At 39.9% G+C, this 14,820-nt stretch overlaps 1 protein-coding gene across 5 annotated transcripts in view; it reads right to left on the reverse strand.

Moving 5' to 3' along the window:
- phf14 (PHD finger protein 14) overlaps nucleotides 1–14,820 on the reverse strand; it is a 163,073-nt gene that overhangs the window by 92,455 nt on the left and 55,798 nt on the right. For all 5 annotated transcript variants that reach the window (XR_008632718.1, XM_055157288.1, XM_055157287.1 and 2 more), the window contains exons 13-15: nucleotides 14,154–14,260; nucleotides 13,286–13,417; nucleotides 7,504–7,666 (exon numbers count right to left, since the gene is read on the reverse strand). Coding sequence is in view for 4 of the 5 variants with exons in the window: in XM_055157288.1 (XP_055013263.1) it covers nucleotides 7,504–7,666; nucleotides 13,286–13,417; nucleotides 14,154–14,260 (402 nt within the window). In the remaining variant the exon portion in view is untranslated. The remainder of the gene's footprint in view (nucleotides 1–7,503; nucleotides 7,667–13,285; nucleotides 13,418–14,153; nucleotides 14,261–14,820) is intronic.

Raw genomic sequence — 14,820 nt, forward strand, 5'->3', positions numbered from 1 at the left:
GCCATTAATTTTACAGGAATAGTAAAGAGGCGCGGCAGCTTCAAAGCAGACGACGAAATGACACAAATACCCCTGTTAAACTCCTCACACCTCGCCCTTACATCTGTGTAGTAAAAGCACGCAGACTGACATTTAAAACGCAGCTCCAATCGCACCGCACGCATCAATTAAGAGCACTTTGTATTGGCTGGTGGACGTCTGGCTGTAGATCTCGGAGACTGTGTTACCTCCTGTCCCTCCAGTGGCTCGGGAAGGGGGGGGACCGCTGCCTATCTGCGCGGTCCCAAAGTCAGTCCCTTCTGCTTCCCCAGGTGCGCAAAACCCGCTATCTCTCGCGTGTGCCGCCGTGCGAGGGGTTTAAAAGGGGAAGAAGAATCGACAACATATTTAAACAGATTGCGAAAACAATTCCATCTGTCGCCTTTGGCTCGCCACCACGCGCCAGATGGAGCACTTATCATTAAGAATGCTAACGGCGCGAGTGCTGCCAATTTCCACGATTTCTCCAGTGAATGCAGACAAAGGGAGCGGTTTTGTGTACGAATTCCAATCTTAAAGAAGTCTCTATAAAGCCGGCAGTAGGCAGTGGAGGAACAGCATGGATCTAATCTCTGCTCAGGTGAGGAAATTGAAGCCGTGGGCTGGTAAAAATCAATCTTTTAATTAAGTACATCAGTGAGTCTTTAACAAGCGTCACGCAGGATTGGAGAAATTACCAGAGCAGAAGAATGGCTGCTAACTAGACGTATTAAGTTAATTGTTATCATTTGCAGATGAGCTATGGCATATGTTTATGAGTGGGAGGTTAGCGCTGGTGGTGGACACTTAATCAAGTCCTACTCAGGCACAGTTTAAGCACTGACCACAGCTCGATACGCCATTAATCTTCTGTAGGATTTCAATTATTAACACTCGAGTCGAACGAAAGTCTATCCATTACTCTGCGGAATAGTTATAAGCTTCTAATTGACGCATAAATGATGAAATTAAGACCTTTCAAAACAGTGATGACTTGACAAAAGGGAACTTAAACTTAAAAAATGACAGCTCCAATAACATAATGTACAAATTTTCACATTCCTTTCAGTGTTTAAAAATTGGATTATACTGAGGCAATGGATTAGGGATAGAAGTGATGGTGTAAAAATTAAGAAAATCTACGCTATAAGGTCTTAACCTTTTTTTTTTCTTTCCTGATTTGTCTGACAAGCAGGAAGATTAGACTTGTGACTCACGTTTTAATAAAGATTCTGTTCAAAGTTAAACCAGGAGCATTAACATTTGAGAAAAGACAGGAATATGAAGGGCTAAATTAGTTACCTGTCCAGCCAGAACCGCAGGCTTTGAAAAACTTTACAAAGACGAGTCCGTAGATGATCAGGAGCTGTGTCCTGTCTCCCTGATTTCAGAAGCGTTATTGACAGGCGGATTAACCAATCAGAGAGACGCATGCTTTGTTTACGTCAAAAAGAAACTAAAACAAAAGGGGAAAAAAACTAAACAAAGCACAGAAACAGTACTATCGCACCAAACTATTATAACTATTTCAGATAAAAGTAGCTATATACTTTTGGTTCGGAACGTTATGAGTAGGAGTTTGCAAAAATATTGAAATATCGATATATCGTATTGTTTAATGTGATGATACAGTATCAATATCGTGGGCTGCTGTATCGATATATCGCCAAGAGTATATTTTTTGGTGTATTTTACTACATTTTTTTTGTTACAGCGCTACAGTTTTGTTGCTTGGTAGTGGAAGGAAACTTGTTTATGCGACACATTTGACATTTTCACTGTTTTGATGATTAAAATGTTTGTGTTTCATATGAACTTTGCACAAGAAGTGTAAATGTAATTCCAAAAGTTCACAAAAATGTTGTAGCAGCATTTAGGGTGCACTGTGGTTTAACAAAGACTTTTAGTATCACTATCACTTATCACTTCTAGTATCATTTATCGTATCGTATCGCGGCCTATGTATGGAGGTATGTATCGTATCAGCAACTTCTTATGAGAATTTCAGAGACAAATTTGAGAGACATGATTACAAATTAGTGGCTCTGGTTGGATCGTCTCAAGTTTGGACGGAGATTTTTCACGCTCTATGGTCCAGTTCCAGTCCCTTCTGGCTTTAATCAGAATGTAGGAGGGACTAAACTAGTGCTATAATCCCATACGTTTCAGTACAAGAGTCGTTTGCAAAGAAAATTATGTCCCTTAAATAATTTCAGTCTTTGTGGTTAGGGTTGCGTCCAGTCAAATTGCAAAAAAAGTCGCCATCCTCCTACCAAAATTACCACGAAACTGTAGGCCAAAATAAACTCTGTAGCAGTTTTGAGATGGAAATAAGGACACTGCACATGGTCCTTTTATTTCAGAAGAGAAAAGACTGTATTTTAACATTGTTCATGTGAATGTGAATGGGAGACTGGAGCCAAGTGCTTGCCCTGTTCCTAAACAAACAACTGTGTTAATGGCCTGTCCTCAGACTTGGACAGGCTCAGTAAACCCGGGCCAAGTGTGCGAAGGAACATTAATTTTATAGCCCTGACATTAGAAAGCAGCCAAATTAAATACAGTTTAACACTAGTCGCACCTACAACAGGGCTTGAGTAACTGCCGGAGGAGCACAGGACGGGTATGTACGGCCTTTAGCGTCAATGTAAATCCACTCCTCTGTGACAAACACTCACCTCAGCCCCAGAGGCCACAGGGAGGTCGATTAGCTGCTCTTGATAAATTAAAAGGTGGCTTTAGAGGAGTGCCAGAGCCCGGGCGCCCTGCTAAAAGCATTAAATATGCAAAGCGGGGGCCCTTTTAGCGGCTGCCTTGCATTTGAAGATAAATGCGGCGCTTGAAGTGGCTGTGAGGAATCAGAAAGCTTCTTAATCCCTGAGAGCCGGGGCAGGGAGGCAGGGAGGCAGCGCGTTGGGCCCTGGGTTTCCGAACCTTTACAAAAACACATTAACCCGAAGTGGCACAGAAGACAGATAGACAAGGGGCTCAGGCATTACTTTTCCTCCTCTCCACTGCACGGTTTGTAACAGAGACGTGCCCGATGCAGCCTCAGCACTAGACCTGTCACGAGAACAAATTCTGAAGTATGATAGAGGTAGAAAACTATCACCATAAATGATAATATTCAAACTACTACTTCGTATCACTAACTCAAGGACCCTACAACAGGATAATCCCGGTAAACTTTCTTCTAAATGGAGAAAAGTGGCCAGCAGTTAAAAAATGGCACAATTAAACACTTGAACTCCTCAATGCCGCCTTTTTCCAGTGGAGAATCATGTCCTTGGATTTGGAGGAGCTGATTTTCGTCCCAGTCGCTTCACACTCAGCTGCAAACTGCCCCAGCACATTTTGGAGGTCCTGGTTCGATAGAGCCATCAGGAGTCGAAAGCTCTTGATTTACTGGTTAATCTACGTTCCTACTCTCCTCCACTTTAGAGATAGAATGAGGAGTTCAGCCACATGAGCCCAGGGTAGAGACGCTGCTCCTCCTTTTAGAGAGGAGCAGCTGAGAGGAGGGCATCCGCGTCCCCAGGGAGGTGTTCTGGGTTTGTCCCATCGGAAGAAAGTCCCGGGATAGACCCTGGACACACTGGAGGAACTGTGTCTCTGGGTTGTGCTGGGAATGCCTCAAGAAGAACTGGAGGAAATGTGGAGGGAAGTCTGGTGGAGTGGAGAGGGAAGTCTGGGCATCTCTGCTCAGACTGCTGCCTCCGTGACTCAGCCTCGGATTAAGTGGAAGAAAATAGATGGATGGACAATTAAAAACTTTAGCAGTGAGTTCTAATATCTAAAATGAATCATATGCAAATTATTCAACCAACTACAGCTACAAAAGTTATTATATACCGTATTTTCCGGGCTATTAGGCGCTCTGGATTATAAGGCGGACTGTCATTAAATGGTCTATTTTTGAACTTTTTTCACAAATAAACCACATCGGACTTTAAACCAAACACAACAGTTGGATGGGTCAGTGGTTTTGTTTGTTTGTGGCGTTCACGGTGACTCTGGGCTTTGTTCAGTTGTGGCGTGTAGGGAGGGTGCTGTCTGGGACCGCTGGATTGTCGGCGTGTTCGCAGTGACTCAGTTGTTCAGTTGTGTCTAGAAGTGGCACATTGCACTCGCTTTTTCGGTTCGTTCCTTCGTTCCGTTCCTCGTCGGCGTGGAGTGATGAGTGTGTCTGTGGGTGTGTTTCGCTGTGCGGTCGCTGTCTGCTCCGTGTGTGTTTGCGTGCGCTGTGGGTGGTGCGACTTTGTAATTTACTGAAGTCGTACTAAGACACCCCAATAAATTCATATATAAGGCGCTCTGGATTACAAGGCGTGCAGTCGTTTTTTGATGGAGTTGGAGGCTTATGAGCGCATCTAATAGCCCGGAAAATACGGTAGGTTTAATAATAAAAAAAGAAAAAAAAAAAATCCTTACAAGTACAAAAAAAGGTACACGCGATAATTATTAAACCTGAAAAACGGTTGTTGTTTCTATCACATATTGGTCGATAAGTCGTTCTAGTCATGGCATTACTTTTCCTCCTCTCCACTGTGCGGTTTGTAACACAGACGTGCCCTGTGCAGCGTCAGCACTGTCTCCCTCCTCGCGCCGGAGCTGTCCAAGTCCCAGCAGAGAGAGAGGGGGGCAGGCTGGGGGCAGAGAGGGGGGCAGAGGGGGCACGAGGCTGACAGTGGGAGACAAAGAGCCCTCGCCGCCACGGAGCTGTCAGATATCAATCTTCAGAGAGCGTCTTGAGCGAGCGGGTGAGCGAGGATCGGCTCCATATCTCTGGGTGATCAGAGCGTGGGGGCCCCAGATAAGTCCCCTCCAGCGACGAGACGGGGAGAGGTATGATACTGCGCTCTGCTCTCGACATCATACTTCACCAGCTAAAACTGCAGGAAAAGCTGCGCGATCAACAAAACTGAATTGTTTACACAGGTGGGTAGTGCTTGGTAAACTTTGAAAACTCCGAGAAGTAGAATTTTGTTAGAGACTTCACTTTTATTCCTACTTGAGTAAAATATCTCTTATATGAAAGTAAAGGTTTTGTTGACACTTCCCATAAGTGACATAAACTTTAGGTTGCCAATATTAAATGATTTGAACATTTGAGTTTCTTGCACAACTCCTTCACATGAGATCTAGTTTTCCATCTTTTTTGTGCTCTAGTCTGTCCTATAAAAATAAAAAATGGTTTCTTAGTTCATGCTTTTCATTTACATCAATTTATTGTCAACAAATTATAAATGAGCTGCACACAGTTATTCTTACTCTCAGTTCATATACTTCTTAGCTTGGGTAATTTGTGGGACCATTACTTCGTCCTTCCACTTAAGTAATCTTAGTAGAAGGTACTTTTACTTTGCAGGACCAGTATTACACCATTTTCTGATGTTAAAATGTTGACAAACAGTTGCACTATGGACAAATCTTTACTTCTGTATGTTACAAGAAATTATATTTAATGGCTCAAAGCTTTAGAAAAAAATCATAGGTGTAGAGAGTAGCCAAAATTTTGTGTTAAAGGTCCTATATTATGCAAAATCTCTTGAGCTTTTAGCCATGTTATAATGTTATTTCATCAAAAACATACCCTGAGTTGTGTTTTGTTTCATTCACACATGTTTAACGACAACCTCAGCTGAGTTATTCTCTCAAACAGAAAACACTCCTCACTGTTCCACCTTGTGATGTCATGTGGCAATACAGGAAGGGCTCCACTGCATTAAACTCCAAGCACCACACTAGTATCATTTGGATCATTTCAGTCCTGGAATTGCCAATCTCTGCTTAACTAAAGATAAAATGAAGCTGTTCACTTGAATACTACTACTTCAGGACATCTCAAGGTGGAATAGAACATTTTGGCCTTTGGAGATGTGGACAAACTACCGTATTTTCCGCACTATAGGGCGCTCTGGATTATAAGGCGCACTGTCATTAAATGGTCTATTTTCTAATGTTTTTTCACAAATAAACCACACCGGACTTTAAACAAAACACAACAGTTGGATGCTTCAGTGGGACTTTGTTTGTGGCGTTCACTCTGGGCTTTGTTCAGTTGTGGCGTGTAGGGAGGGTGCTGTCTGGGGCCGCTGGATTGTCGGCGTGTTCGCAGTGACTCAGTTGTTCAGTCGTGTCTAGAAGTGGCACATTGCACTCGCTTTTTCGGTTCGTTCCTCCGTTCCGTTCCTCGTCGGCGTGGAGTGTTGAGTGTGTTTGTGGGTGTTTTTCGCTGTGCGGTCACTGTCTGCTCCGTGTGTGTTTGCGTGCGCTGTGGATGGTGCGGCTTTGTAGTTTACTGAAGTCGTGTGGGACACCGGAGTGGATTCGTGTGTAGGGAGCTCTGGATTGTGGGGCGTGTGGTCGTTTTTTGATGGGGTTGGAGGCTTAAGAGTGCGCTCTATAGTGCGGAAAATACGATAATAATAAAGGCAAACACAAATGTGTGAATGAAACAGAACACAACTCCAGGTATGTTTTTGATGAAATAACATTATAACACGTAGGGGTGTAACAATAATCAAAATATCGTGCTATCGTATCGTCAAAAGTCTCTTGATAATATCGTGGACCATCACAATATATTGAATCACAAGTCTCTTTGCTTAAATTCATTGTTATGGTGCAGCAACAGCTAAAAAAAACATAGGGAACTACATAGACTATGATCCTTTGCTCCATTTTTTTTGCAAACTACAAGAAGAAATAACAGTTCTAAGCACTTTTAAATCTTAGTTCCTTGAATTAAGTCTTGTCAAGGCATTTTAAGGGGAAAAAGTATATTCACAATTTTGTTTGCCTTCACAAAATATTGCAATAAATACTGTACCGTGAGATGTATATCATGAAAATACTGTACCGTGAGATTTGGATATCGTTACATCCCTAATAACATGGCTAAAAGCTCAATAGATTTTGCTTAATATAGGGCCTTTAACACTAAATTTTGGCTACTCTCCGCACCTTGTTTTTTTTTTTTCTAAAGTTTTGAGCAATTTAATACTATTTCTTGTAACAGAAGTAAAGACTGGACTATGGTACAACTTTTTGTCAGTATTTCTATTATTCTGTGTATATATTATTGAGACTTGTAGACTAGCAGGGGGTGTATACAAACCGATTGACTTTCTCGACGATTGAATGTCTCCACTTGTGTCATTTCAAACTCTTGAAATCAGCACTGTGATGTAAATGAGCAGCCATTTTGGTCCTATGTGATTGAAGTGCTGTTGCTCACATGTTATTTCTGCTCTGGGGAAAAGCGTCACCACCTTGGGCAACTTTCTGATAACCTTTAACAGAGTCTAAAGTGAGCCGCAGCTAATTATTTGTAATCAATAGAGATCAATCCATTAGCCTGCCCTGCCACAGAGACGCTAATTAGAGTGGACAAGGGTGGAATCTCAACCGCTGTGAGGAAATCATTACGGCTACAACAAAAGCCTTAAAACCAAACGAAAAACGCATGTCGTAAATACGTACGGAGCTTCGCACTTGGCTCTTCTTGGGCTCTGGTGACATCTCCTGAGGGATGAATTTGATTGGTCCTTTGATTTGCCTCCTGGATCTCTTGGTGCCGTCAGGGAGCGTCGCCATGGCGATGTCGGCCTCGTCACTGCTGGCCTGGTCACACTCCGAACATTGCCTAAACAGTGAAAAGAAGGACGTTTTTGCACATGTGATAGTTTTCAATGTCCAGTTTTTGGATCAGGTTTCCCACTGTTTTTCACTGACAAAATTTCAAAATTTTTCATGACCTAAAGTGAATTTGTGAAGTGAAAGTGTAGAATTGATCAGACTTTTTAGGGCTAAATATGAAATGTTAACCCTTTCTACTACTTACCTTATGGTTTGGTATTATAGTTTTTTAAAAATTCAAAATATTGTCAGTGAATTTATTGCCGTCTCTTTTAAACAAAAGGCACATACATTTGGAAATAATCATAATAGCTTAATGATAACTTAACAGAACACTAGGGGTGTAACGATATCCAAGTCTCACGATACGTTATGGTAAATGGTCACATTTTTCTATAGCGCTTTTCCACCTTCAAGGCATTCAAAGCGCTTTACAACAAGGAACCACTCACCCATTCACACACACATTCACACACCAGTGTACACAGACACGATATGATATTTATTGCGGTATCGTGGGAAAGCTCACGATATGGTGGGGAGGCTCATGATTAGGAATGTAACAATATCCAAATCTCTCGGTACGATGTTTTCACGATATACATCTCACCGTACCATATTTATTACGACATTTTGTGGAGGCTATGAACAAAACTGTTAATATGCGACTTGCTCCTCTTAAAATGCCTTGACAAGACTTAATCCAAAGACTTAAAAGTGCTTAGAACTGTTATTTCTTCTTGTAGTCTGCAGTGAAATGGAGCAAAGGATCATGGTCTATGTAGTTCTTTGTCTTTTTTTAGCTGTTGCTGCACCATAACTCTTAATTTAAACAAAGAGACTTGTAATTCGATATTGTGATGGTCCACGATATTACTGTGATATATTATTGACGATACGATGTCACGATATTCCGGTTATTGTTACATCCCTACAGAACGCTGCAGTTATGTGAAAGAGATACTAAGACCTGGAAAAAGACATTTTCAATTCCCATGACTTTTCCAGGATTTCCATGACTGTGCCCTGTTGGATGGATTTGTTCAATTTACAAGTTCTTGCATTTTCACCTGAGTAAACTTGAAGAAAATAAAAGAAAAAGCGGTTTTAATATTCTACAAAGTGTGTTAAATTTGATATCTGCCTGAAATAAATGAATTCAGTTTTTTTAATAAAGGTTACTAAATTACACTATTTTCTGATAAGTGGTTCAGACCAGGGGTTCCAAAAGCCTAACTTAAAAAAACATGCATCAGGGATTTGAGTGGAAATTAGCTCTAGTGCTACAACCTGGAACAATCAATCAATCAAACTTTATTTATAGAGCGCTTTTCGTACAAAAAAAAGCAACACAAAACAACGCATCTCTCCTGTTAAAGTTAATGTATATTGTGCACTGTCCTTTTCTCATAAATAACCAAAAAAATAAAAAAAAACATAAAAAGTGGGTAGGGATAGGGATGGGCATTCGATAAAATTTTCTGAATCGATCGTCGGGAGAATTAACGATCAATTATCGATTAATCATTAACGTTTTTATATTAAAATTTCTCATGATTATTATTGCTATCTGCACTACTAATCTGCATAAATAAATTCAACTTTATGACATATAAACATAACGACTCTAGAGCCACATCAGCCCGTTTGACATTATAATGTGTTTAATTCAGTTTTGCACAAGTTTCACAGAAACGAAACTTAAAACCGCATCGCTAATTTGCATAAACTAAGCAAAAAAAAACAGTTCTTGTGCGCTGATGCGCCATGACTCAGTGGAATACAGGTTAGTGTGACCATATTTGCGTTTGTGAAAACCAGGACACCGTACGGGGGGAGGGAGGTGGGGACTCATCACCGACATTGAGCGACTCTCACCTGGCAAAGCTTTTTCCCACTGGACACCGAAACATATGTGCTGCTTTATACACTGTGCACATGGCCTCCCACATGTCCCGACTGGAACAGAAAACGTGGAATTTCTTGTACAAGTCATCGTTAAATATGCATTTGCGCTTCGGCACGTTGCAGGCTGACCGACTGTTTGTTTCTGCTCGCTCCTTCTGAGGTACAGAGAGCTACATGTCTGGACCCCCGTTTGGTCACCCTACGCTACGCACAGCAACCTGCATTCGGTTTGTCGATTAAAATGAACGTAATCGATGAAATTCTTAATGATCAATTATCGATTAATCGACTAATCATGCCCATCCCTAGTTTGGGAACTCCAGGGGCTCAAAGGCAGTAGAGGTCTCCATAAAGGCAGCTTTTCAAAACCAATTAACATGCTCTTCTCCAATCAGTATTTACAAATATGAAAGGTTAGACTACACAATTCACTAAATTGTAGTAAGGTAAGGACTGTTACAGCAAAATAAGTTTAATAAGATGTAGCCAATGTCATGAAAATACAGGACACTATTGGAGATTGGCAACGGACCGTGAGTTTGTCTGATTGGTTAATTACAAACTGTAAAAGCGTGCGTCTGGCCAAGGAAACACTGAGCTCTGTACCATATGTTCATATAATAAATTATAAATGTTATTTTAATGTTTATGGTCCAAAAGTCTGGGGAAAGTTGGGGAATTCTTGGTTTAGAGCGCCCTAAATCTCTCCGCTAATCCTCCACCCCATTACAGATACCACTGCCACCGACTTCAGATGCCTGCTCCTCTCCTCAAAATAACTGTAGTATTTTTCACAGCACAGCTCTGTAATTATCCGATTATGAGTCTACAAATGTTGTCATCTGCACTTGTTTAACTGTCAGTCAACAGAGAGCTTTGTGCTTATTTCAGTTTGAACTCAAATCAGCGCGAGGATGCTGGAGACAGACTGTGCAGCCCAAACAAAGCCACGTTGTGTTGTGAGAGCAGCAGCTGTGTTTTTTTCCTCCTCTCATTTTCACAGTGGAGTTAGAGTGATGCTAAGTGACAGTGGGCTCGGCTCCGTAGCGCGTGGTGGGGCGTGCGGGGAAACAGATGTTGGATCTCCTCGTGCTCAGATAAAGAACAGGCCGGAGACTCTGACATTTCCACCATCTCAGCGCTTTCACCTGATAAACTCCATCTCTGCACACGGCACCTTAAAGGGCCCATACTACTCTGTTTTCCAGTCTGTGTTATAATGTTGTTGTTTCATCATCACAAACAGACCTGGAGATGTGTTTTGTTTCATTCACACATGTTTAATAAGAATATAACAATATACAAATCTCTCGGTACGATATTTAATGTGATATTTAGAAGAAACTAACATAATTGTAGATAGGACAAATTTTTGCTTTTAAAATCCCTTGAAATGATTTTGGTGTGAATTATTACCATCATAATCCAAAGAATTCAAGTAAAAAACACATTTCTTCATGTTGTTTGCACTGAAATTAATCATGGGATATGTAGTTCCTTATGTTTACAAGCTGTTGCTACTGTAAAACCATTAATTTAAGCAAAGGAACTTGTGAAAGCTCATGATGTTATTGTAATCGATATCACGATATTTTACTACTACATGGCTAAATTGAATAAACTAAGCGCTCAAAACAGCTCGCTATTGTCGGACTAAAGGACATGACTCAGTGGAATATGAGTGTTATTTCTGTGACAGAGGGGTGTTCTGCTGATGGTGAGTCTGTTCTGTGCTTCTATCGCGTTGGAGATGGTTCATGTTAAACTTTTCAGAGATTATACGTCTGCAGGTCGTACACACAGACCGTATTTATGAATGGAAATATATTCTAGCCTCTTAGTGTTTTGGCAGTGAATTACTTTGCGGTGCATAGACCTACATCACCGTATCAGCGTTTTCAGGAGTCCACACAGTGCCGGATCAGATCTGTACTCAAATGAATTCGTGGGAGCTGACAGCACCAGATCGTTCCGTCTCTAGGAGCCGTTTTCAGTCAGATTAGTGTGGACGAACACTGCATCCACAACGAAAACGACTCGAATATGTACTAATGTGGACAGGGACCTTACACTCCATGCACCTTCACTAGAATCATTTGGATAATTTCAGATGTAAAAATTGCCAATCTCTTCTGAACTAAAGGTAAAAGGAGCTGTTAACTTGAAAGCTACCACTAAATAACATCACAAGGTGGAAGAGAGCCTTTTGAGCTTTGGAGATGGAGACAGACTAATAAAAGGGTTACTTAAACATGTTTCATATTTCAACATACTTCCACAACAGCTCAGAAAATAGCGTAATATGGGCCCGTTAATAGTTAAACGTTTTGCAAAGCTGCTTTCTCAGTCCTGGCATGAATGCAGGACAAACTTAATTCTGAATCAAACTGATATTTGTGTTGCATTCTGGAGTAAGTGTACGAGCTGGGAGTTTTTGGCTGAAGGAAGACTTGGCAATTCACGTCGTCTCATTTGGATCAAACTTGAATTAATAAATAGCAAAAGAATAGCTATTTCTTCTGATCTTTTCTTGCTTTGTTTTTAGTGTATCACACAGTTTATAAAACAAGAACTATTTTTAAAAGACAGAAAAACAACAACAAAGTATTAAAGGTCTCATATGACACTATCTTCTGATCATCATCAAAAAACATATCCAGAGTTGTGTTTTGTTTCAGTCACTCCATGTTTAACACACAATCCCTGTATATTTAGGCTGAATTTTTCCCTGCACCACCTTGTGATGTCATGTGGTAATACAGAAAATGCTCCACTGTGTTTTTAAACTCCACGCACCTTCACTAGAATCATTTGGATAATTTCAGCTCTGGAATTGCCGATCTCTGCTGAGCAAAAGGTAAAAGGAGCTGTTAACCTGAAAACTACTGTGTCATGACATCACAAGGTGGAACAGAGAATTTTGAGGTTTGGAGATGTCGACAGATTAATAATAAAAAGTTAATCAAACATGTGTGAATGAAACAAAACACTACTTCAGGTAAGTTTTTGAAGAGGTAACATCATTCTAACACAGCTTTAAGCTCACGTGAGTCAATTTAAGGTAATATAAGACCTTTAATATCAAGACTGACAGTGTTTTTTTTTTTTTTAGTCCTTCCACTTCCACTTCCACTTCCACAGGTGTTTAAAAACTCCATTACTATCATTTTAAGTTCAGAACAGAGCTGCTCTATTATGGAAAAAATCATTATCACGATTATTTTGGTCAATATTGAAATCACAATTATTCAAACGTTTTTTTTTAGTTACAGCATTTAATCTTTCTCTCAAAAAAAAAAAAACCTTTGTTATTGATAATTTATGCTATTTAGGCTACAAATATGTATCTTAGAGAAGTTTTGCGATGTATAAAACATAAAAGGAAAAAAATATACTTTGAACATGAAATAAGGCATAGAAAAACATAAATATATCCAAAATAAACTATATATCTAGCTGTTCTACAATCTCTATATTTAAACAATAAATATACTTTATACTAACTTATGCTTTATCTATACTTTATATAAAAAAATATCCAAAAATAAACTTTGCTAAGCTTTAAATCGTTTCAACTGGATTATATGAGTTTGGAGATCGACACACAAATCGAAATTGCGATCAAAATCTGATTAATTGCACAGCCTTAGTTGAGAAGCTTTTAGAAATAGTTACTTTCTGTCTAAACATACTTATAGTGGATGTGTGTGTCACTCACCAGTAGCTGTTCTTGGTTTTCTTGGGCATGCGTGTGAGGGGCGGCTCCAGACAGCCCAGGTGGTAGTACAGCTTACACGTGTCACACAGCACCAGCAGGTGTTGGTCCTGGTTCTTTTTGCAGATGCCACAGCTGGAGAGAGAGAGAGACGAGTCATTTTCAGTTGTAATTCAATAATTCCATCAGCAAAACCAAATAATAGTCGCAGTAATAGTAATATAATGGTAGTTAAAGGTGCATAGTGTAACTTTTTTGGTGAAGGGTCTGTCAAATGCTTTTCTCCAGGGAGATGTTTTTGTTTTGTCTAGAATTTTTTCACAGTATGATGTTAAAATTTTTCTATCTTCTTGGAGACCAAACCAGACCAAGTTACAGGTCAGATCTGTGGAGAGGCGACCCCGCTCACAGTCAAAATGCCTGTTTTTTTAAAGTATTTTTGAGCTATAAAACCATCCGGAATTTAATAAAAGTAAAGTAGAGTTGTTTAATGTCATACTGTGGAACATAGAAACAAATTGAGACATACCCCCAACCAAAAAGTTACATAATGCCCCTTTAATAGTAGTTAATAGTAGAGTGTTTTTTTTAAATAGACAAGGATCATTTACTCTTCTCAAAAATGTAAAGACAGTGTAAGAAACGTTTTAGCCCAAAAATAGACTAAAACAAAAGTATGATTTTCTTTTTGTTGGTTTTATTGCACTGAAAATTTGTTCCTTTGGCTATAAAATTCCATAGTATCGTATAAAACTTGTCTATCTCTACCAAGAATGGTTCAGAAGTATCGTTTTACCCATATTAAGCTTGTAACTTCCTAAGATCCAAGCGTAATATGTGTCTTACATAATGTATATAATTGCGTGTTCACCTGTAGAGAATGGCTGGGAGGCTGGACGACTTCCCCGGGCTTCCTCCTTCCTTCTTATTGGGCTTTCTTTCTTTGGGAGCCTTCAGGACGGCCGGCGTGTTCAGTTTCTGACAAAAACACAAACACATTTCTCTACTGAGCACTGGAATATGCCAAGTTACCAAACTGAAAATCTAATAGTGGTTTTCAGATTCTAAAATGTGATGATACAGCTAGATGGGGGCAAGAATCAGCTTTTCCCCCATTGTTTACATTGTACTTTTACGAAATATCTAAGAAGTCAATTCTGAAATGCTGAACCTGAAGACTAAACCCTATAACTTGCAACATAACAACAGAAATCTGCATTTTATTCATTGCACAGTATTCATTTTAGCTGGACCCCATCTGTATTAAATGAACCGTGTAAGATGTTTATTTTAAATTTCATAAACAACCCAACTGCGTCCCCAGATACGAGGTAAAACACTGGCAACTTTTTTCAGCTGTGATTGAAATACTTTATTTTAAAACAGTAAGAGCAGATATAGAGTACATATAGTTGCTTTCAAGGTGCATTGTGTAACTTTTCCAGTGGATGGCTCTTCAAATACTTTTCTCCGAGGATATGTTATTGCTTTGTCTGGAAAGTTTCACAGTATGGCATTAAACCTTTCTATCTTCAGTT

This window comes from Boleophthalmus pectinirostris, unplaced genomic scaffold, assembly GCF_026225935.1.
Source record: "Boleophthalmus pectinirostris isolate CB_2022bp ecotype Guang Dong unplaced genomic scaffold, ASM2622593v1 HiC_scaffold_21, whole genome shotgun sequence".
Lineage (NCBI taxonomy): Eukaryota > Metazoa > Chordata > Actinopteri > Gobiiformes > Gobiidae > Boleophthalmus > Boleophthalmus pectinirostris.